The 25,282-nt window shown below is 39.9% G+C and overlaps 1 protein-coding gene across 1 annotated transcript in view; it reads right to left on the reverse strand.

Moving 5' to 3' along the window:
• The window catches only part of KIF14 (kinesin family member 14), a 2,369,812-nt gene that overhangs the window by 195,245 nt on the left and 2,149,285 nt on the right, over positions 1-25,282 (reverse strand). Inside the window, exon 24 of the mRNA XM_044086046.1 lies at positions 6,794-7,018. Coding sequence (XP_043941981.1) covers positions 6,794-7,018 — 225 coding nt within the window. The remainder of the gene's footprint in view (positions 1-6,793; positions 7,019-25,282) is intronic.

Genomic DNA, 25,282 nt, shown 5'->3' on the forward strand with positions numbered 1-25,282 from the left:
TCTGTAAAGGCTTTGGTAACTATGGCTAATACCTTGGTAAACACTATAGGTGCTATTGACACCCACAATGTGATGCCTATACAAAAAAAAAGCAAAACAAACAAAAAAAAAAAAACAAAAGTTTTCTTTGTGGATTCTCAGCAACAACAAGAAAGAAAATATCCTTCATGCCCAGTGACACATCCCAAGCACCATATGGTTATATGCAAATTCAGCATTTGGAAACTGACATGCCACATGTACTAGCTGAGGTCCATATGCTCTGTTCAGAACCAGAAAAAGGTCAACCCCTCAAAAAAAAAAAAAAGTCCCTATTCCTGCTCCAGGGGATGGACAACCTATGTAGCCACTCTCAGGGCTAAATTCCCTTAATACTGCTAAGGACTATGATGTTGTCTACCTTGACCATGTTCAGAACCCACTTCTCCTTGCTGACAGCAATCCAGGCTGAAGCAAGCTTGCAGAACCTGCCCAAGGGCAGCCCCAGCCCATAGTTAGGGATTGCTGTGGATAGATTGCTTAAGCCATCCTCTTCAGCAACTTGGCCAGCATAAAAAAGAACAAGATCATGTAACAACTCAGTATCTTCCTCACACTGCAAGAAGGCTTCTTTCTCCACAGTGGTTGGCTGGTCTTGCAAGAGGAGATGGCAGTGGAGATGCAGAGGATCATAAAAGTCTTCCACAGTGTCGAGAGGTTCCTTACTCTTCAGGAGTTCATCCACCAAGTCCAGAGGGAGATTTCTAAAAATAAGTCCCACTCTCAAATAGGCATCATGAATAGCACTGCTCCTCTTTCAGGAAGAGCAATCTTAGCTAAGGCATCTTGTACAGATAAATGAGCATGTGGCCTTGGTTTTGTCATCATCAAAATCAACTGCAAAGCTAAAATGGACTCTCACTTTTAAAGATGAAGATAGAAACAGAGTCCTGACCACCTCTTCCTTGAGCCTAGACAAAGGGAGGGAGGGAGGAAAGCTACTCTATTGCCTAGACCACTAGGAAGGACTTGAACACAGACTGTTGACACAATTAGTCAATAGCTCTAAGCTCCATTGCAGCAGAGGAGTATATTTTTTTGTCACCTCTCCACAGCTTTAGAGTTCTTGCCAGGAGTCCTGTGCAACATGTTGTGCCCATGGGTCCTCTTCTAAACTGAAGAGATCATATAGGAGTCTTCTCTAGGATGCCGGGTAAGAATCTCACTCCATTCTTGAAGGGGCTTACAGAAGGCATTTGTCTTCTTAACAGCTGCAAGAACAAAATCAGGGTACTTCCATGCTGCTTTGATGAGAGGATCTGTAAGGAAGATGATTCAATGCTCCTCCTCCTTCTTCTTCCCAGGATGCTCAGTGAAATGTTTCTTGAAGAAGGTTGGGAGGAAATGGGGCTAAAGCACAGTACATGGTGGACTTCATAGGCCTGAGGGTTTCTCTGAATATATTTTCAGTGGGTAGCTGCGTCAACTCATTATCTTTACCCATCTTCAAATTAATGGCCTGTGGGTCCTCAGAGGGAGTACAGGGGGAGGGATGCCCCAATTCCAACCTCAAGCTGACATGCTTGTCCACTGGCAAATGCACTGGATTATGCATGTGCTGGGCAAGCAATATGTGTCAGGTAAAATGAGGCTGGCACTTAAAGACACACAGGCTAACTGCAGTGCAAAGACTTTCATAGGTGTGCACTATGGCCAGTGTTAGCACCAGTCTGTTATCTAAGGGTGAAAGATGTGCTCTCACACCAACATGAACAGGTTTCACTATATGTCAAACAACTGTCCAAAATCAATTGTTTGATAATTTGACCCTGAAAGCAGGAGGTCCTGGTAGATCACCCTAAATTACAGAGCCCATTATGCCCATTATGCCTGGGGCAGAGTATGTATGGTCCCAAATGGCACAATGAGTTACTACTAGGTGTCTCAAGTGACTGCTCTTCAAGATCGAGCTAGTCAAAGGCATAACTAACCAGGGAATGAAAGGAGTTTACATCTCAGGGCACATCTCATAAGGTGGAGGTTAGGCATGTACCACTCCCAAGTTGTCACTTTTCACTGAAATGAAGGCCAGGAGCAAAGATGAACTATTGCTGGCTGAAAGCAAACCTGACAAACCGGGACTGGGAAGGTGTCTTAAGAAAAGTCATTATCAAGAGTTATTGACCACTCTCTGCCCTCCATTTCTTTAGCCTTTTAATGGTACTCAACAAAAGGCCTGGGAGTGAGAGAAACTACCACCAGTCCCCATTCAGAGCACTATCAACAGACTGATTCTCTCAGAAAAAAACAAAAAAAATTCCATAATGAATGCAGAAATTACAATGTATTTATTTTCATTTCTTAATCAGAGGTAGATTACTGATCACAACTGACCATTTTCAGGTCCTACACTGCAGGATACATAAACAGAAGATAAAGCTGAAATTTTCCAATAATTGCGTGCACACTGATGAACAGTGAATTATGTCTTATAAGCAAGCTATAGGCTCTATAGGCCATATAACTAAACATCCAACCATAACTAAAAAAACTGTAAGAAAAGCTATATAACTGACTCAAAATGCAGCATTCTCAGTAAATATTCAATGTGTGTGTGTGTGTGTGTGTGTGTGTGTGTGTGTGTGTGTGTGTGTATATAAATAAATATATATATATATATATATATATAAATATATGTGTATATATACATATATTCCCTTCAGAAGCTCGAAATACTGAAATCTCAAATTTCAGTATCTTGAGCCCAAGAAGCCGAATCCACAGTACAGCAAAAGTTTAGAAGCGAGAAATTCAAACCCTCGAATACCGGAGGTTTTGAATTTCGCGCTTCTAAACTTCTACTGTGGTCATGTATTCAGGTAAGTGTGTGTGTGTGTGTGTGTGTGTGTGTTAAGGGGTTTGGGTAGGGGCTGTGGTGTGTGTGTGTCAGTCTGTTTTTTTGCTGTGATGTGTGTGTGCGAGGAGAATGTAGCTTATGTGGTGGTGTTTTGTGTGTGTTTGTATGTAGTGCGACCTCGGAGTGAGAATATTTAAGTGGGGGGGGGGGGGTGTAGTAGACAGATTGTGTATTTTTGGTGGAGGATGGTGTGTGTGTGTGTGTGTGTGTGTGTGTGTGTGTACTAGTACCGCAAAATTCAAAACCTCCAGTATTCGAGGTTTTGAATTTTGCGGTTTTCAGTTTTCGTTATTGTGTGGATTCGGCTTCTTGGGCTTGAGATACTGAAATTCGAGATTTCAGTATTTCGGGCTTCTGAAGTGAATCTATATATATATAATTAGATGTACAGGGGGTGGTAGAAGAGAAGAAAACATTAAGGTAGAATGCTTGCTCTTGCTCCACTCCAAGTTAAAATACTATTTTGTCATATTTAATCTTATATTATCTACATTGGCTTTTCTGTTCTTTTAACTCAAGCTAATATTCTGTGCTTTCTCTCTCACTACTACATTGTGTCCTCTGGCTATTTTATATACACACTCTTACCTATCTTATTTCACTCTTGTTATTGCATCATCTCCCCTGGCTATTTTAAATCCATGTTCCTACCTATGTTAGCTTGCTTGTGGTCTATAATCTTTCTCAGTTCACTATGTAAGGTGCACTCATTGTTACTGTTAATTTTTGATGAATGTATGCTCTTCATAAATGGTTGAATTTTCTGCTGTAAAACTGTTTAAAAACTATACTGTAAAAACATATTTATTGTTTTGTCTAAATTTATGTGTAGCTTTTCTAGCCAGGCCCCTGCTCAGCTGGATTACCCCAATAAATATATAAAATAATGTGCGCCATAGCTTTACATATGAGGCTAATGCAACTAATTGGTCTACAGTTAGAAGGGTCCATGATTGGGCCACCCTTGCATTACAATGTTTTTTTTCCAGGCTTCAGGAATGTAGCCACTGGAGAGACATAGATTGAAGAATTAAGGGGCTATATTATATCATCGAACACTTAAAAAAGTGAACGCTGATTGATTGACCTAACTTAACCGAAAGCTTACAATCTCGAACTGTCAGATCAGCGATTTTTTTCCCAGGGAAAAAAATCGCTGATCCAAAACACATACACACAACACAAGCACACCAAACAAACAGAAATCCACACACATACACCTAAAATCTGATACCTAACCCTACACTAAACTATGCACACACCACTAACTACCCACTTACCTTAATCCAAACCCTAACCCTAAGGTCCGTCACTATCGCACACTCACCTCACCCACTCCCTAACCCTAACTCACTTAAATCCGCCCTAACCCTCATGTCCACTCAATCACACACACACCTAACCTGAGCCCTAACTCTAACTCACCTAAATCACCCTAACACTCACATCCACACAATCGCACACTTACCTAAATCCAACTGGTAACTTTCCACTATAACACTGAAAATACCGAAGCAACAGAAACGGACAACCAAATTCTTTCCCTAGGAAAAAAATTGAGTTTCTGCTGCTTCGATATTTTGCAGTTTCGCGAAAATAAGTTCGATCAATCAGCGTTCGCTTTTTTAAGCATTCGAGGATATAATATAGACCCAGAGTTAAGTAGGATTTCAGAAAGACATATTTGACACTGATAATCTGGCAACCTGGTATGTTATCAGGGTCCTTGGACAAAGTATTCTCAGTTTCTGAAAAGGCTGACAGAACTTGTTCCATGGTAATTAAAGGGGTGGCTGGGATTGTGGAATAGCTATAACTGTGGGTGCAGTTAACATTTGCACTAAATTTTTAGCTAGGATATTAGCTATTTCCTTTTGGTCAGAAAGTGAAGTATTATTGTGGACATGCTCTGAAAACTGTTGGATGCTAGTTCTTAACTTCCTGACATTGTTAAATAAAGACTTGCAGTTATTTTTGGTTTAGTGGCTATTTTATGTTCATACTCAGCTTTGAACTTCCTAATGGTTCTCTTATGCTCTTTGTAAAACTGCTTGTGTGTGTTCTTAATATAGGTAGAATGTGAACTCTTACAAGCATTAAGCAGTTTATTTCTCTTTATATGATTTATACAGGTATTCCAGCACAAGGATTTGTTTTTAAACTTCTCATTGCATCTGTTGGGGAGAGGAATTGCCTTATCAATACAACTAATTAAGTGTGAGTACAAGTCAAAGGCATGGGTAGCACAAGATGATTACTGCAGAGTTTATTTAAGTAATCAAATAACTGAAGAATGTTTGCTTTTGAGCAATCCTTAAACATAGAGCTATTTACAGGGGAATTACCATCAGTTTTAAAGGAAAAGGTCACTAAAGTATGGCCTGATTTAACAAGATATGATGATACATATGTAGATGTGCAAGAAGTAGCCATATTTCTGAGGATAGTGGGGGCCCTACTAGGATGGTTAATGATTTGTGATAGAAAGTTAGAGTTTAGAATGTTACGGAAGCACTGGGTATTCTAACCATTGGCAATGTAGGTCAGACAGTTTACCAATGGATAGTTGAAATCTCCCAGTAGAAAGATCTTGGGTTTAATGAGAATTTCAGCTAATTTGGTAAGATAGCTATCATGCTCAGAGGGGGACTTCTAGGAGTTCACTTGAGGTGTCCCGAGGAATCTGTCATGAGGTGATGATATCTTTGGCAAATACTGACACTTGCCCACAATTGCCAGTGGGTCTGAAGAAGTGATAGCCATTATACCCAGGAATAGAGGGAGTGCTTTCATTGCTGTGAAACCAAGTTTCTGTAACTATACGTATAAGAATGTGTTCAAATCGAAGTAGCGCCTTAAGTACAGACATTTTTTGTTAAGACTCTTGGCACAGAGTAGAACCACATTAATGTGTTCCAAATTAGAATCTACTAGGTTGGAATGTCCATCAGATGGACTCTGCCTAAAACGGCACTATGGGGACAGCAAAAGCTTTAACCAAAATCCAAAAGCCTTGGAAAGAGAGGTGAAGGCCATCCCTGGCAAAACAGGAAGTCTTGCCAGCCATTTCACCCCAAGCAGTAGCATACTGGATTCCTTTAGAATGACATGAACTAGATAGTCAAGTATTAAAACCAATTGCCTTGTCTTTGAATCTCTGAATCAGTCTGGGTGATGGCAAAATACCACTCAAGGCAAGAGTCTTTCCTGCCTCAAGAAATCTTGTAAAAAGATCATTCGACTACCTGTTTAATGAAGGGCTACTCTTTTAGTAAACCTTTAAATTCCTGCATCTGGAGTAATACCCCACTTTAATTCAAAAGCCGACAGTAGCTTCTTTCTAATACCTTATGATATCTCATCCAGGATCACTGCCTCTAAACTTATCAACTTTTATCAAAGCTCTGGGGAAGATGGTCTTCTCAAATATTGCTCCAGCTAGATGAAACAGCTTAAACTTCTCATTAGGAATGAGCAATATTTCCAAAGCTTTACAAACTATGACAATGCTCATTACATGACAAACATTAACTGCTATTTTCTGTCTAAATGCAAGTTCTTTTTCTGCCATTAGCTCCTTGAGACCACTATGTTAATCTAAATGGGATTCCCTACCACATATCCATTTTTTCTTCGTTTGCTTCTTCATTTGATTTTATTGAATAGTCCCTGTAATAAATCTAGATTTCTATTTCTGTGCTTTGTGGCCTGGATCATGGTTGAATGGAGTCTGAAGACCAATTCACTTAGTTGGTTTAAAAAAAACAATGTTTAGACTTGACTTCTCATGGCAGCAGAGATTTTTAAATGAAATTTGTAAGCATACTGGACTATTTACGATAAAACTTCCATGATGCAAAAATACATAAAACTTAAAATACAAAAATTATTACTTACGATTTTCTTGGCATTCCTCATCTTGATGGTTGTAGGCATGTGCAATGTTGTTCACAGCAGAACGCACAGTTATCAAGTCTTTAATTATTCTGTCAGCCACATTTTCCTGTAGCAAATGACTCTTCCCAAGATATGTCAGTGCTGAACTAATGTGATCTTTACAAACAGTAGGAAGAATTGGTTCAGAAACATTTGTGCACAGAGGCTTTGATGCATTAAGTAGACCTATTAAAATAAATATATACAACTTTTTTAATGGGTTGAATTACTTTTCTTGTTACATAACTCAAAATAGTATAACTTGCCATACAAGAATTACTCTTTCTAATTATTGAATGAGAAATAAATAAATAAGGGAGGTAAAGGTACTTAACCTCATTCACTCATTCACTATTCTTCCACTTCTTCTGTTGAAGGTCACAGTGGTAACAGACAGCAAGCTTATTTTTTCCCCAGATGCACATCTCCAAGCATTCCCAGATCAGATGGAGAGATGTAATCTCACTAGAACTTCATAGAGATGTCCTAGTACCCTTTCTCAACAGACTGTATCTGAAGCAGCTCCAAAAGCAACAGGTCAGAGGGCATCTTTTTAAGATGGTTTCTGTTATCCAAAGGTGCTGTGTTAATACAAGGAGATTGCACAGATCAGAAACCTCCTTATCCTGTTACTTAAGGTAAGCACAGCAATCCTTTAAAGATGCTTCATTTCTCATGGCCCTTTTGTATATCTTATTCTATCACTACTCACAGTCTAGAAACACAGATGAAGATTAGGACAAGGAGATATAAACAAACTGTGTGCAAGAACACCTTACCACCATAAACTGCTCTAGGAAATGCATAATCTGATCTCTGTGCAAACCAGCTTCTCTATTTCACTCATACACTTGACATCTTTAAACAAGATCTCAAGGTGCTAAAATTCAATTACAAATGGCAGCTTCCCTCCAAAACACACACACAAAGAGCTGAAGAACAATAATGCACAGGAAAGTGCCAAGACTTCATGAAAGGAGAATTTTTTTTTTCACCCTTTGCTTTGCACTCATCAGTGAATCACTCACATCCATACTTCAGGTCACAATAAACAAAGTCAAAAGGATACTATCACCTACAGATGACATACATATTCCTTCTAGGTCCCCAAAATGTGCATCTTCCCAACATCAGCTGCATCATATCTTTTTCTTTATGTTATTTTGGCACAGTGCCTGACAGCCATCAAGCCTCTCTCATAGGTTTATAGGTGTGTACTAGACTAATGGCCCTGGAGCCTTTACAAATCTGGCCCATAGAACTGCCCTAGCATTGTGTCGCCCGACGTTAGTTCCTAGTGACTCTATCAAGTAGAGACACTGGAGTGATCCCCGGGGTGAACTTTCTATTTCCCATCCACTCATCAAGATTTCTCTTGAAGAGGGCCAGTGAGGTGTTCTGCTTGACATGTATGGGAAGTCTATTCCAGAGCATGTTCAGTCTCTGGGTTATGAACCTATTCCTCCAGCATGTTCTGTTGACTGTGGTAATGAGGTTGAGTCTCTGGAGTGTGTGGTGTGGAGGGATTGGGATTTCTTTAGATGTAGCATTTCTAACAGAGCTGGGTCAGACATGGCTTTGTAAGTCAAGCAGAGATCGCCTCTTAGTAGACGATATGAGGACTCATGCTGGAAAGGTTCATTTGTTACCTTCTCCTCTGGGAATGCTTGCCTAGTCCTGGGGTGAGAGATCTGATTTGAGGACTTTATTATGCATGCCCTAACCATGCTCCTGGGGTGAAGGAAATATATTACTCATGTCACTACAGGAGCCCACAGTGCCTTCCCTCTTGCATCCACACACTCCTGTACACTTTCTGTAATGACTATTACCAAGCAGTGGCTTGGTAAGCCATATACTCATCCCCTGGGATGTACTAAATCTCTGGAATTCTATTACCTTTTTTCTTCTATCATTGGAAAGTGCAGTATTACCAAGGAAATTCAGTTCTCTTTCAAGCAATGTCTCATGCTTTACCAGTAAATACATTCTAATCAACATGTATGTTATGTCTGGGTCTATATTAGAAGTTCAAACCCACAGGTGTCTGAACGCCGTAAAATCGAACTGGGAAGTTCAAAATGTCAAAATAGTGAAGCCGCAGAACACCAAATTTTCCCAGGGAAAAAATTTGGTGGGCTGTTTCCGCGGCTTTGCTATTTCCTCCACTGTGGTGCGATCTCGGAGTTGGTATATTTAAGTAGGGGGGTGTGGGGGGTGAAGCCCCCCACATTAGGAACATTTTATAGTGTATGTGTGTTCCCTGGGAAAAAAATCACTGTTCTGAGTGTTAGAAGTTATTGCATTTCGGACTTCTGGGTTCGACATTTATGCAGTCGAACTTATTGCAGTTCGACTATGTGATATAGACCCGTTAGGTCTAGCTCCTTGCCTTGCCTGCATTTTACTTTCGGGTCATACTTCTACTTCGATAGATTAACTAATAAGCTTCGCAATCTCAGAAATGCTTTGTACAAAGGCTTTCTGAATATGCTCTGCAAGTGTTTATGGTCTGTTCTATCTGCAAAACTTTAGCATATATTCATAAAAGTTTGCATGTTTATTATACACTACTGCGAAAAATTGCTTTTCTACATAAATATACTTCTTTTACGCATCTGTAAATACTTATGCCTGATAAGTAACTTCCCTATTCCATTGCATATTTGCATTATCATGGCTCCTACACCAATCAAATTGGCATCTACCTGCAATATAACTTTCTTATTCACATCACTGTGTGTTTAATGTTGGCATATCTGTAACTAGTTTTCTAAACATTTCAGAACTCATCTTGTTCATAGTTCCATTTAGACTACACTTTCCTTTAGCAGCTTTCTTTGAGGAATAATTATCTCTTACATATGAGGTACAGACTTTTCAAAATATTACATCATTTCTAGAAATCTCTACTTTGCATGGCTGTCTTCTGGCTTTAGCATTTGCTCATCTGCTCTAACTTTCACATGTTCAAGCTTTAACTCCCTGATGTTAGAATATGACCTATCTAATTCAGACCTGTCACTCCTACTTTATATCAGCTGATATTATGAAACATCAGGCTGATGTCAGTTCATGGAAACTATATGGATAGCTGTCTTGTACTATGTTCTGTCTTAAACCAGATGACCGATCAGTAACAGAGGGAATTTCCAAAGCTGATCAAAACATCACACTGTAGGTCTTCCCCTTTTATGTTGGACTTCGCCCTTGCCACACATATTTATATTCTAATGATCCTTGTCTTCACATATGTCCAAATTATGAAAGCTGAAGTCTTGTCATGTGAGCTTCCAGGGAATAATGTTTAATCTTCTTGTTTGAACTGTTTTTCTTAGGTTATTCAAGATATAAGTAATATTTGTCAACTGACAAAGTTTTACACCCATATAACATTACTGAAAATACTGTGGCCTGGACAGCATGAATTTTTATATGCAGAGCTACATCTCTACACCTGAATATGTTATCTAGATACTTTATGAACATTCTACCAAGAGTGAGTAGTCATTGGACTTCTTGAATGCAAGTTATACTCTTAATGAACATTGATCCAAGCAGGATGAAGATGTCTAATATTTCTGTTTCTTCTCCATCTACAACAACTTTATTGATTTTATCAGCTGGCAGGATCTTTGTCTTCTTCAAGTTAAGTTGCAAATCCATTTTGAAACTACAGTGTTTAATTCTGAAAGCATATGCTCACTATTAAGCTGTCATAACCCACTAATCAATGGTATCAGTCTCTTGCTATTGTCTTCTTCTGACTAAACCCATGCTCACATGTCATCAGTTATGTCTACAATACCTTAAAAATATAGACTCTGGTACTGATGAAATACCAAGCATAAGTTTAAGGAGTCTTGAAGTTTCAGAGTACCCTAGAACACAAAAAAGGAAATAAACTAAGGGTAACGCTGCTCAATGCCAGAAGTCTAAATCTCAAAATGCACGCACTCGAGGCCCTTCTCAGTATGGAGAACATCGATGTCTGTGCTGTGACAGAAACCTGGTTCAAGGCTCCTGAGAGCACCCCAGCGCTATCAGGTTTTACCTCATATCATGCGTTCCGGCCCCAAAATCAGGAAAATACCAAGAAAGGAGGGGGGGTATCCATATTCATCAAGGACACCCACACCTCAAGACTGGTGGCAACGCATGATGCATCGGAGACCATCCAGGTGCAATTAACCGTAGGCAAGACTGCTCTGCAAATAGTAGCATGTTACAGGCCACCCTCACAAACTCAGGAACCTCACATGGCCTTCCTGAAAACACTAGAGGGGATAAATGTATCACCAAACACCATCATACTAGGTGACTTCAATTACCCAAATATAGACTGGGAACACTACTCAAGCCAAACACCCTAGCCCAAAAGTTCCTGGAATTCATAAACTCAAATGCCATGGAACAACTAGTCACCATTCCCACAAGAGGAGATAACATACTCGATCTCATCATCACGAACATGGGAGCACAATGTTCAACACCGGAAGTATACCCCTCACTGGTGAGATCAGATCACAAACTAATCTCGCTGGAGGTCCTCATCCCACCCCACCTGAAATAAAAAGACCACAGTAAAGAACTTCCCAAAAGCCGACTTCACACTTCTAAAGACTAGTGTGGTCTCCTTTAAGGCCCCGAGCCATGGAAAACAGTACTCAAGCCGCTGAATCACTTACAAATGCCTTCTACCAGCACCTGCAGGACTGCATGGATAAGGCAATCCCAAGCAAAACAAAGACTCTTTGTACCAAAGGCAAGCGTCCAGTCTGGTGGACCCCAGCCATAAACAAACTCTACAACAAAAGGAGGAAGCTACTACAAGATAGAGCAAAATCCTTAAAAGGTAAGACACCCTTGATCACTATAAGTAAAAACTAAGAGCTCTCATAAAATCATCCAAAGCAAATTTCGAGAGAAAAATAGCTAAAGACTCAAAAGACAATCATAAGGCCTTCTTTAGCTATGTTAGAAACCTAGGAGGAAACTCCCAGATATGCTCAGAACTAGTTCAAAATGATGTGAAGATTACTGATCCTACAGACATTGCCAACATACTGGCTGACAGGTTCAGTGCAAACTTCTCACCCCTCCCCAAAAGGAGAGATATCTATACCAAATGATTGCAGCCCCCAAACATCTCCAGCCCAAGTGAGAACTGCTCTCTCCAAAGCAAAAACACAGCATCCATGGGACCTGATGGTGTCCCGGCTGTGTGCTCCACGAACTCAATGAGGAATTAAACCCACAGCTAGGACAGCTGTTTAATCAAAGTCTTACCTCTGGATACGCACCCAGGAGTGGCGCACTGCAACTGTGGTCCCACTTCACAAAGGCGGTGCCTCCACCGACCCTGGTAATTACCGCCCATTAGCTTGACAAGCCTTATCTGCAAAGCCATGGAGAGGATCATAATGGACCTCATAAATAAAGACATTGGGAATTTGCAGACTTTGGATCCAACCCAGTTTGGCTTTGTCAAAGGCAGATCATGCCTTTTAAACTTGGTTGACTTTTTCGAAACAGTCACCAAAGCCATTGATGAGGGAAAGGCAGTCCATACAGCCTACCTCGATCTGGCTAAGGCCTTCGATACAATACCCCACTCGGGTATCATTGAAAACTCATCAGCTTAAATGTTAACCCATACATCACAAGATGGGTTGCAAACTGGCTGAGTGACAGAACCCACAGGGTCAGAGTTGCTGGCGCCATGTCAGACTCAAAGCCTGTCACAAGTGGTGTCCCACAGGGCTCAGTCCTGGGCCCACTCTTGTTTGGCATCTACTTTTCTGAAGTACAAGCAAACACAGGAGGGTTATGGCTGACAAAGTTTGCAGATGACTGCAAACTGGGCCATAGTAGAAAACACATCTGACACAGATATCCTTCAGAAGGGTCTCACAGAAACGGATAACTGGTGCCAGAGCCACGCCTAAAGTTAAATGCCAAAAATGCATAGTCATACCCTTCGGGAAAAACAAGGTTACCCCTAGCTACCAAATAGGAGGCAATCCACTGAGCACAGAAGAAGTTATCAGGGACCTGGGGACCCAGGTTGATAGTAGTCTGTCATTCGACACCCATGTAGCTAAAGTAGTTAGGAAGACCTTCTACATTGCCCACCTTATCATGAAGGGATTCTCATCTAGATCAAGGGAGGTTATAGTCTCCTTTACTCATCACTCATCAGACCAATGATTGAGTACAATGCCCCATTTGGAATGTATCTGACCCGACACTTGCAGCAGCTGGAGAGGCCACAAAAGTTCCTCACCAAAAGGATAAAGGGTCTCAACAATCCATCCTATGCTGCCCCACTGCAAGAACTCCAGCTCTCTTCAGTCGCCACGCTTGCTCAGAGGTGACCTTTGCCTAACATACAAGGCCATGTCAAACCCAGATTTGATGAATATGCTTCACCTCAAAAAATCTAGATCCATCAGAGCCACAAGGGCGGGAGACTTAAACCTCGACACGGCTATTAATAGGATGTGCTGGAGGGATAGATTCATCACCCAAAGACTCCCTATGCTGTGGAACAGAATCCCGGTACATGTGAGGCAGAGCACCTCGCTGGCCTTGTTCAAGAGAAATCTTGACCAATGGATGGGAGATCGCAGATATACCCCAGGGATTACCTCAGTGTCACTGCTCGACAGAGGCACAGCAAAATAATGGGTATAGTTCCCCATACTAAAGGGGTGGCGTAAGCCACAAAACAATGGGCTAGGCTTGTAAATGCCCTCGGGCAGATAGCCTAGTATGAACCTATGAACCTATGAAGGATGTATAAAATGTGGCATTTTTTCACCTAGCTTTAACTATAAGTATCCCTTGTTTGCAGCTAGTACTGAAAGAACTTACCATTTTGACACTGCTGAAACTAGGTGCTTAAATGTAAACAACTGGCAAGATTCTCTTTTAATTAATCATTCTATTAGGATCTTGCAGATCAATACAAATGCAAATGTGTTCTTGCGTTGTAACAATAACAATACTATTTACTCATTTTGTTGGCTCTTACTGCTTCTTAATGAAACCTAAGATTTCCATTCACTTAATTCCCTTCCACCATTATTTTATTTTATAGCTTTCTTTTATCATGTTTAGCCTCTTTCAAAACAAACAACTCAAACATAAGAATAATTACCTTGTTTATGTGCTATGATATAAAACAAGATGTTGTACTACTGATTTTCCTACTTGTATATAAGCACCTTTTGAACTAGTGGCTTTACTTACATAGCTCAAACCATAACTAAGGTACACAAAAATCTAGGCACACTTTACAGATGGTAAAAACTACCTGACCTCCAATAGCAAAATTACCATATCAAGAACCCACTTACTCTCCACATTACTCTATGCTTCTCTCATCCTAGTTAACCTAAATAACAGTGATCTAAACAAACTATCCACTTGTTATAACAAGATAGCTAAATTAGCTGCTGACTCTTCCTACAGATCTCACCATTGCCTAGCCCTTCACAAACTGTCCTGGATGGAATTACCTAATTCTCTATTACCCCAACAAAACCGCAGCCCTATATGGCCTAATCAACCATTACACCAACAGTCATCAGCTAAAGTCCACCAATAAAGAACTGGTAGAGTATCCAAAAGTAAACATAACTCTGGAATTCCCTCCCACTCGAAGTCAGGGCACAGGCAAAGTTAGTTTAAAAAAATCAACTAAAATCCCATTTCACCAAATCTTGTATATGTACATACTCTGACCCAGGCTAACTCCTTAAGACCACCACAACCTCATTAATCGTCAATAAAGTCTTCCTATAACTTCAAAACCTATACAATTCTTTGTAATACAAATTATGCCAATGCTTGTGGAATAATGTATTAAGTATTTCTGCTTACACTGCTGTATGTTGAACAATATTGTGAATATTGTCATCTCTTCAATGTACTACTAATACTCCTGTGGGAATCTTTAACAGAGCTGTTAGCTTCTTTTTTATATTGTTGTAAGCTTTATCTTTGGACTGACATTTTGCATTACTATATGTTTCACAGTTTGGAGCTTTTCTCCCTGGGCCTCCACTGAAAATGGGCAAACCTGCCTAGTAGGACTTCCCCAGTAAACAAATGTAAAATACTAAATAAATACATAAATAATACTCGGTGCCCTGGCAATATCCAAACAGCTAGTTTCAGCACCTTTCACAATGGAGGCTTCAACATCATATTCATATACAATATTTGAGTCAAAATGTTTGTCTAATTTAATATCAACATTTTACTTATCAAGTTTCAGCATTACTTAGCAAGAATCTGACCTACATTCTTGTCTCAGTGCTTCTGATCATTTTCATAGTATCAGTGTATCATAGCAAAATACTGGGCTAACAATCCAAGGGGCCATTTTAAGCTTCGCCAAGTTTCCCACAATAACATTTGATAGGTAATGGTTCCCGATGTTCTACAGAGGGTGTGTATACTTAAATAGAATGTAAAACAATTAAAATCGCCGTCTCTCTACTAGAGACACAGGGTTGCAGACCAAGAGTACATTTACCATTCTCCAACCACTGGTCCAGGTTCTGCTTGAATAAAGGCTGGGAAGAACTCTACTTCACATGTTTGGGAAAGCCTGTGTCACAGAAGGGGGATCCTCTGAGACACAAACCTGTCCCTCCAGCACATCCTATTTATGCTGCTGGCAGATTTCAGGTCTCTAGATCATATATTTCTGCTGCTAACTGCTTTATGAATGTGCAACAGGTCCATTAGTGCTGGATATGAGAAATCTTTAAAGGCTAGGCATAGGTCACCTCTCAGCAGGCTTCAGGTAAATGAATATAGGGACAATGATTTGAGGTGGTCTGCATAGGACTTGTTTTCCACCCTTTGTGTTATTTTTCTGAAAAATCTCCTTGGATGCTTAAACTGTTGCATATGCCCGATGAAGTACATATCAAAGGGGACATTATGCTCAATGAATGGTCTTATGAAGGCACAGTACAGTGGGAGAATAACAACTTGTTTGGACCTAGATTCTATACCTTTACTTATAAGTTTTGCAAGATGGAATGATTTCTTCACCACAGTAGAAACATGTTAGTCAAATGGCAAATCTCGGTCTACATGTGTTTCTTGTCCCTGCTTACATGATCTACTCTCAGGGATATACTATAAATGTGGTAGCTTGCAGGAGTGGTCATCTTGCAGAAAGATACTATGATGCACTTCTTGGCATTAAGTTGTAGGCCATAACTCTGCTGTCAGTCATTTGTCTGTTTATTTATTTATTAATTTTACATTTGTTAACTGGGGGTGTCTGACTGAGCCAAAAAGGCCCTTTTTCAGCAGAGGCCCGGGGATAAAAGCTCCACATAGAAAAATTACAGGTACATTTAGATATTTAGACATGTATACACACAAATTACAATAGACATGTTTTTACAGTGGTATGCTGCACATCAACAATTACAGTGGAGAGAACAAACAAGAAAATATTAATTTAAAAATAAAGGTAATTAATAGATCTGTTGTGAATAGCTGAAATTTGGAACATAGGTAGAATACATATATAGTACACAGGTACAGTACATATATTATACATTAGCCAGTGCTTGTGAGTAAGAGTGAAAACTATTATCAAGTACTCTAGGTTTAGTATGTGTACCTTTCACTAGCCTGGGGAGCAGTCATGGCAGTGCCAACTTTGCTTGAGATGTTGCCTAATGAGGTTTTTAAAGGAGGCTTTGGACAATGTGTTTTGTATGCTAGTGGGGAGAGAGTTCCATTTTTTTAGCCACTGAACTACTACATAGTGTGTCTCTAAAACTACTGTAGCTGTTGGTGACTTCTAATAGTAGTTTGCTTGATGATCTAAGAGGCCTTTTGGGTGAGTGATGCTGTACTAGGTTTTTGAGGGCAGGACACGTATTGGGGAGGTAAAAGAATGACATAGGCAGATCTGATTGTAGGTTAGGAGGTTGGGCAGTTCAAGCCAGTGAAGCTGTCTCAAAGTAGTACAGTGATTTCTATATGAGCAATTTTCAGCAAAGTGGGCAATTCTGTTATAGCAGGCTTCCATTTTGCTTAGTTCAGTTTTGTTGAGATTAGTCAGAATGGGAAATGCATAGAGTAGGGTCGATAGAAGCTGGGAGCGAGCAATGGCTGATCTTGTGTTGTTGGTAAGAAATGGCTTGATATGGTAGAGTGATCCCAGTTTGGCATGTACTTTTTTAATAGTTAAGTTGAGATGACTATCAAATTTTAGGTGGGAGTCTATGGTTATTCCCAATAGTTTAGCTTGTGCCACTGGAGCGATTGGTGTAGCATTTGTGGAGTAGATAGTGAATTGACTGTTATCAAAGTTTTTGTTAGAACTGGTTATAATCAAAAGCCAAGTTTTCTTTGGATTGAGGATAAGTTGAGCTTTGGTAAGGTAGTTTTCAATGTCAGAGAATGCTAGCTGAGTTGTTTGCAGGAGGATGGGAATGTTTTGTGCAGCACTGATTAAGGTAATATCATCTGCATACTGAATGATAGATGCATGCTGTGTGGAGGTATGGAGGTCATTTGTGAAGACTGTGAATAGTAGTGATCCTAAGATAGAAGCCTGTGGGACTCCTATAGTTATGGGCAGCTGAGGAGAGAGAGAATTTTCCCATTTCACAGCTTGGTACCTGTCAGTTAAGTAGCTTTGGAACCAGGTAAGAGTGGAATTTGATAGGTGATACTGGTTTAGTTTGTTTAGCAGGATTTGGTGTGAGACTGTGTCAAATGCTTTGGACATATCCAAAAGAAGAGATGACACCTGCAGGCCTTCATTTTTTTAGACAGTTTATGTGTCTGTGAAGCAGAGGAGGGCTGTAGTGGTACTATGGGCAGGTCTGAAACCATGTTGAGTAGGTGGCAAGATGTTGCTGTCTAGGAGATATTTTAGCACCTGGGTATGGATGCATTTTTCTAGGATGTTGGCCAAGGGGGGGAGTAAAGCAATGGGTCTGTAGTTATTAAGTTCAGTGGAGGTCCTGCCTTTATATATGGGTGTAACATAGGATATTTTCCAGAGTTTGGGCATATAGTTTTCAACAACAGATCTGTTTATGAGAGTGGAGACTGGGACAGCAATAGCATCTGCTGTGAGTTTCAAGAAATAGCTGGGGAGAAGGTCAGCTGCTGTTGATGAGGTTTTTAGTTTGGAGAGCATGCTTTTGATTGAAATGGAAACTGTTTTGAGGGTAAAGCTTGTATTAGTGTTATTTGTGTTGGGGAGAATAGTGAGGTTGAAACTATCCTGTGATACTAAAGATATAATTGAGTTCACAAAGTGGGAGTTGAATTGTGTTTTGATGGGAACTTTAGTGTCAGGGGTGGTTGGTTTGGGGGTTAGATTTTGGGTGGAATTTAGTAGCTGGTTTACATTTTTCCAAAATTTTTGGGGGTTGTGCTGGTATTTAGTTTATAATGTTGTGTAGTAGGATTTTTTGTCCAGCCTAATACATTTTATTGTACGGTTGCACAGTTCTTGGTACTTATTTAGGCTTTGTGTTTCTTTGTTTTTTTTTATAGTAAAGCCAGGCAGTGTCTCTGGACTTGAGGATTTGTTTGGTTTCTTTACTGAGCCAGGGATTTGTAGATGTTCTAACCTTGATTTTGCGCAATGGAGCGAAAGTATCTAGGAATTGTAGAAATGTTTTGCTTAAATATGCTACACAGCCTGGTCAAGTGGGAGGGTTTTTAGGTGGGGGGGGGGGTCCAGTCACAGTTACAGAGTAAAGTTTTGAGGACCTCAGGAGAGAAATTTTTTGTCTTTCTAGTGGATATATAGTTAGTGGTTTTGCATATGCTTGTTCTACTACGTACAAGGTATATTATGTTGTGGTCACTTAAGGTGTCTGGGAGACTGCCTGTGTGGGGGTACAATGTGGGGTTGTTAGTTAGGACCCAGTCAAGGATGGATTCCCATTTAGATTTTATATCACATCTAGCTGGATTTTGGACTAGCTGCTAGTAGCCATGGAGATTTATTAGATTACTTGGTGGTTCTGATATACAGGTGAACCAATCTAGGTTGAAATCCCCCAGAATGAGGGTTTCTTGTGAGTATGTGGAAGAGCACCAGGATAAGAAGTCTTCAAGGCCAGCAGGTGTATTACCAGGTGGAATATTGATCCCAATTGTGGTGATGACCTTTTTAGGGTGAAGTTGAAATTGTGAGATAAGTATGTTCCAATTATTGGGGGAGGGGTAGGAGTTTGGTAATTGACGTACAGTTAAGTTGGACTTATACAGTAAGGCAGTTCCACTCCCTTTACAAAGTGGTCTGTCTTGTCTAATGATATCGTAGCCAGAAGGGAGAACTTCTGAGTTAGCTATGTTTTTATTTAGCCAGGTTTCTATTAAAGCAACTATGTCTGGGGAGCAGTGTGCTATTGTGGCCTGGAGTTCAGGTATTTTATTTTTGATACTTCTAATATTAATATTTAGCATTAAAAGATGGTTGTTTTTTGCTGCTCTCATTGATTTTCCCAGGGATGAAGATAGTGGGGGTGTTATGTTCTGACATTTGTGTTGGAGCAGTTTGTGTTGGACAAGGTGGATTTGTGCCTGGGTTGGGCTGGATGTCCCCACTTATGGTGAGCCTGGTGTTAAAATGGTGATACAGATGTTGGAGTTTGGTGATGAGTATGAGAAAGTATTGCCTTTTTTTGGAGTAGTACTGAGAGCATATGTGTTTAGTTCTGAATTAGTCTGTTATGTAGTTCTTGAACAATTGTGAGGTAGATACACCCCTCTTGAAATCGTTCCTAGTACCAAACTACTTGGCATTACCATCGATGAAAACCTAAAATTCGACTCCCACATCCTCTCAGCAATCAAAAAAACCCACCAGAAAATCGGCCTCCTCTACAGACACAACTACTACCTTACTCCATCTTCCTAGCATATCCTTGCATCTACCTTCCTTCTCCCCTCTCTCTTGTATGGTGCTCCCCTATTCTCCAACCTACAACTTGGACTCTGTGCTAAACTTGAAGCCTGTTACAACAAAATCTGCAAATTTGCAACCAATTCTAAGAACTCTTCCCATCACTGTCACTCCGTAAACACCCTAAACTGGCTAGAACTCCACAACCACCTAAAGTACCTACAACTTACAACAGCCCACAAACTCATCTTTAAACCAGCAGAATGCCCCTCTCTTGCTAAATCTCTAACACCCTACACACCTACCCGTACCCTGAGATCCACAGGCCAAAACCTCCTGCATGTACACAAACCCATCCACCCAACTGGTAAACTACTACTATCCCACACTATAGCCAAACTATGGAACAATCTCCCCACACCACTATGTAATACACCTAATCCACAACAATTTCAAATCCATCCTTCTCTCCCATCTCTCCTCCAAATGGGAATGTCCTTTACATGCTCCCACCTAAAACTCCCACACTACTAACTCCACACCTAAATCATCATTTCTTTGCCTACTTTAACTTAATTCAGAGATCTTGCTCAGAACACCTTTTCATAAATCTTTTGCGTGCATGTCTCTGGCCTACCTTACTCATATTCTCAAACTTTCATTGTTTGTTTTTCTTATCCATTGTACCCATAATATTGTTTTCCTCTGTAATATTGTTAATTTGTCTCTATTCGTATGTATTTGTATGTCTGCTTGGGGCTTTTCCCCTCGGGTCTCCACTGAAAAAGAGTAATTCTTACCCAGCTGGACCAACCCGGTTAACAAATACAAATAAATAAACAATAAATAAATAATGTGCGGTGTCTGTATATGAGAGTGCATAATATAGTGTTGTGCTCCTAAGTTTAGGGATATTGCTGTTAGGCCATCTTGGAGGATATTATTATTTTGTGAAGAACTGATGAATGCTCCTAATCTGCACTCATCTGCAAACTTGGTTAGCCAGAGGCCCTTGACATTAGCCTTGACTTCAGAGAAGTACATGTCAAACAGTAGTGGTCCTAGCTATCAGCACTGGGGGGACTCCAATAGTAACCTGCCTTTTTGTGGTGGTAAATTTCCCTATTCTAACTTCTGTCCTGTCAGTGAACCAGCTGGCTATCCAGCGGGTGACGTATGAATTAATATATAATTTAGTGAGCATGATAACAATGTCAGACTGGAGTATTGTGTCAAATGCCTTGGCTAGATTGAGATAGGTAATATGTACTGATTTGCCTTTCTCCATTACTCTGGAAAACCTTATCAAAGATATCCACCAGATTAAGTAAGCAAGACCTGCCCTTGACATACCTGAACTGACTACGGTCCAGTGTTTGTAAGTTACCCTATGTCATTATTTATGATATCCATGATTAAGCTCTCCACAGCTTTGCATAGCAGCCTGATCAGGCTAATGGATTGGTAGTTCCATCACCCATCACCACACTCTCATGGCCTTGCATCAAAGCAAGTAAAATTTAGTTCCTCTTTGCTTGTTTATATATCGGACTACTGTCATATTGTCCATATGTATGTTTATCACTGCCAGAGGAAGACAGACTGTAGCTCTTGCAATACAAGGAGAACTGCCCTCAACCTCAGGACATTTATGTGAAGACAAGCCTTTGATTCTGACCAGAAACCTTGGACCAGTCTCCCTTTGCAATGCCCCACCCAAGACAGGATGTGCCCGGGAGCAGCCTACCTGCCTATGGAGGCCAGAACAGAATGAAGCCACCACCGCATGTGAGTTCAGCATGACTGAGTCAGTATAATGGGTCAAGAAAGGGAATTGTACCATTGTGACTGGAGCAACAATTGAAGAATCCTCATGTGGTAATGAGCAAACTGTGCCATCAATATCGATAATACCATGATGCCCAAAACTCTCAAGACTAATAGTGCCAGAGGGCAGCCAAACTACAAAACATTTTGTAATGCAGTCCTCAAGAATGAAATTCTGTCCTGTGGAAGACAAATCAGGGTTACAGTTGTGTATAAATGGTGCACCAGAAATACTAGACACTGAGATGGAATCAGGTTTGATTTCCCAGATTGACAGGCATGCCTAGGGAAGTACAAAGTTGGAGCAGATAATCCCTTGCTTGCAGAAGACTCCATGGAAGTCGCAGAAAGGAGTCAGTCACCTAGATAAGGGAATATCTTGATTCCCAGAAAAGGGAGATGGGCTGCTACCACCACCATGCATATATATCGATACTGAATGCTATTCGAAACAAGCCCACAGAGCCACCAGCTACCTACTCACAAAGAGAAAATACAACAAATAAAAGTTGGAATACTCATTTACCAAGATCAGGTCGTGACTTTGAAGGGTGGTAAATGAGATCGAAGTTAGTCAGGGGCAGCAGGGTATTATGGGAAGGGAAGAATTGTAAATGCTCAAGGCTGGAACACTAAATCATCTGGATCAGATCCGATCAGAGTCTTGAGGGCTCACATGTCGGATCAGATGGAATGATTGAATAGGATCAACAGATTAAGGCTAGAAGCCAAACAGAAAGTGCAGGAAATAAAAAAAAATGTCTGCGGCAAGAGCCTAAAGCACTGATACTTTCAAACTGAGAACAAAGTCACAATAGTTAAGACACATATTAATGATACAGCACTAACACATTTTTAGATAAGGTGCCGTTCAGAATTCAGCTGTAAATATTTAATTCTGGCTGTGTCTGGATACAGCCCAACAAGTATTTGCAATATATCAGTAATGAAAACTAAAAACCAAGTTTAAAGTACAAATTTTTATTCAACAAATGCCACAATTTAATAGGAGAATTTTAAATATTTCAAATGCAGTGCAAAGCAGACTTTTCATTTACGTATCTAGCAGTGGACTGATCTGGATGCAGAAAAAAGTCTGTAGAAACAATGAAGTCATAACACTAAGTGAATTGGAGCTCTGAGATAATAAGCCAGGCAGAAACAAAGCTTTAACAAACAAATTTCCCCTCTTGTCAATAGCAAACTGGCACTTGTAGGCTTCAAACAGTGTTTCCCAGCTCATAAGAGGTTTGGCCCCACTCTACAGCCACTAGAGAGCAAAACATAGACTTTCTAATGTAAAAATATTGTCTGAAGCCACCCACAGTGCAGAAACAACAGAGTGAGACTAAAAGCCAAACAGAAAGTGCAGAGAATCAAAAAACATGGCTGTGGCATGCATAAAGGTAGGTTTGGAGTGCTAACTTTTCTGCAGAAACAGCACAATTTAACAGCTGAACTTTAAACAGAATTATTATTCAACTATTTCCATTTTAAAAGCAACAATCAGAGTTATTCACTGGTGCTAATAATTTACAAGTTTCAGTTCAACAAGCAAATTCTTTTAAACGCACCCATCTTTCCTTTTACTATTTTTACAGCATGATTTTGAATTCCACAGATTCTACAAAATTGATTCAAAAGTAGGACAATGTTTACAGTTATAACTAATACATGAGAACTGAATATGAATTTTAACTCCATCATATTTTCTGCACATCTCATATTATTTATTTCCACATTCTTCGTTTATTTTCCATTTTTTGCCATTTACCATTTCCTCAGTTAATTCTTTTAACTATCTACCAGTAACTTCACTTGCTATGGAAGCATCCATAGTTTTCCAGTCTTTTTATCTTAACAGTCTGTTCCTCACTTCATTATTTCTTATACTAGATGCTATTTGGTCTTTTAGTAATGAATTGTGCAGTTCAACAAATCCAGACTTCCTGTCTTGATTCCTTAGTTTAGTAATGTAAGCATCTACAGTCTTTGTAGAACATTGTGGACGTACAAAGAATAACTGGCAAATAGCAACCACTTCCTAGGCTCACAGTCTTTCATGCACTTCCCTCTTCATGTTCTCCTCTTCAGGAAAGGAAAGGAAAGAACAATTTAAAATATTTTCAAGGTTTCCTCCCAAGCAACATGCAGATGTGTGTCACGCAGCAGCTTTTCATGGCTATTCCTCAAGCAGTAAGCTACAAATTGAATTTATATATCTAAATGTTCTAGTTTACTGTTAAGTTGCACTGCACAGACAATTCTTTATGATTTCAGCTGGAAAGTATACTTTAGTACTTCCAAATACATAAGTTATTGAAATAAATACATTTATTCATTTCTGTGGACACACTATAACCCAATGAATGTATGTAGACTGCATCAGCTTCCAGCATCCATGAGGTGTTTATTCAGAATGCCTTCTATAATGAATATACACTATATACATATATACTACATAACATGCATGCTATTGCTAGGTATTAGTATATTTAAAGTTATATATCATATATACTACTATCAGGATCACCTGTAAACTGACAGCCTAAGGAAGTATCTGCTCCTGTTCCAACCAAATAGAATTTTTTTTTCTTGGCAGAATTCATCTGCTAAGTGGAAGACTTCTTGACAGCATCAATCACTTCTTATACCGCTAGTCTAGTAGAATTACAGGTTCCACAATATGAGCCAGACCATTAGGTGGAGCCACTTGTCACTCAACCAAGAAGGATTACCTTAGCTAGAACTGTTTTAACTTTCCACAGTCACCAGTGAACTCCCAGCTTAATACGGGGGGGGGGGGGGGGGTGCTGGTTTTGATATCTGTTGTCTAAGCAAAATAAAATAAAATAAATGCTTTACTAGATATATTTATTCATTCATTCATTCAATTAGACTGATCCAGGGTGTATAGAGTGGCACAGTGGTACAGCAGTTAGCATTGTTGCATCACAGCAAGAGATTTTCTGGTTCGATTCCCGGCTGGGGTGCCTTCTGTGTGGAGTCTGCATGTCCTCCCTGCGTTCACGTGAGTTTCTTCCAGGTATTACGGTTTCCTCCCACATTCCAAAGACATGCGTCTGGAACACTTCTCCCTGGCTTCCTCTGAAAATAGGCTCTGCCCTAGTCGGACTTTCCTGGTCAACAAATGTTAAATAAATAAAATAAATATTTACTGCACAGTGAGTCATTGCTTCTTTGACTTGTGTTACTGCTTTTTTCTGTTTTACCTTACCTTGGTTATTTTTACATCACTGCTTTTGCACTTAACCTCTTGTTCTAAAGTTTTTCTATTTATATTACTTTACTAGATGTTGACAGTATGTCATTCATTTGGTGCACTAAGTACCAGGACTCTACATTTTCATTACAGTAAATAATTACTCAGTTTCTCCACTGTCGATGTGTTGGGATTTTTGTGTATGTGATGCCCGGTGTGTCAATGAGGAACTCTATTCAAATGGATACCACAAGGATTACCTACTAAAATATCACCACATTATCTGCTGCTCTACACTTCATAGTCTATGCATGGTACTGTTTGAACCTGCTGCCTGAAATGAACATCACCCTTGGACTGGTTTTGCCCTGCGATGACTATGCAAACTGGGACAACTGCATCTACTCGCTAAAAGGTGGAATTATTTTTGGTACTGAGCACTAGTCACTCTACATTTATGTTACTACTTCTTACTCTGTCATTTTTC

Source organism: Protopterus annectens, chromosome 10.part0 (assembly GCF_019279795.1).
Source record: "Protopterus annectens isolate FY-2018-M chromosome 10.part0, PAN1.0, whole genome shotgun sequence".
Taxonomy (NCBI): Eukaryota; Metazoa; Chordata; order Ceratodontiformes; family Protopteridae; genus Protopterus; species Protopterus annectens.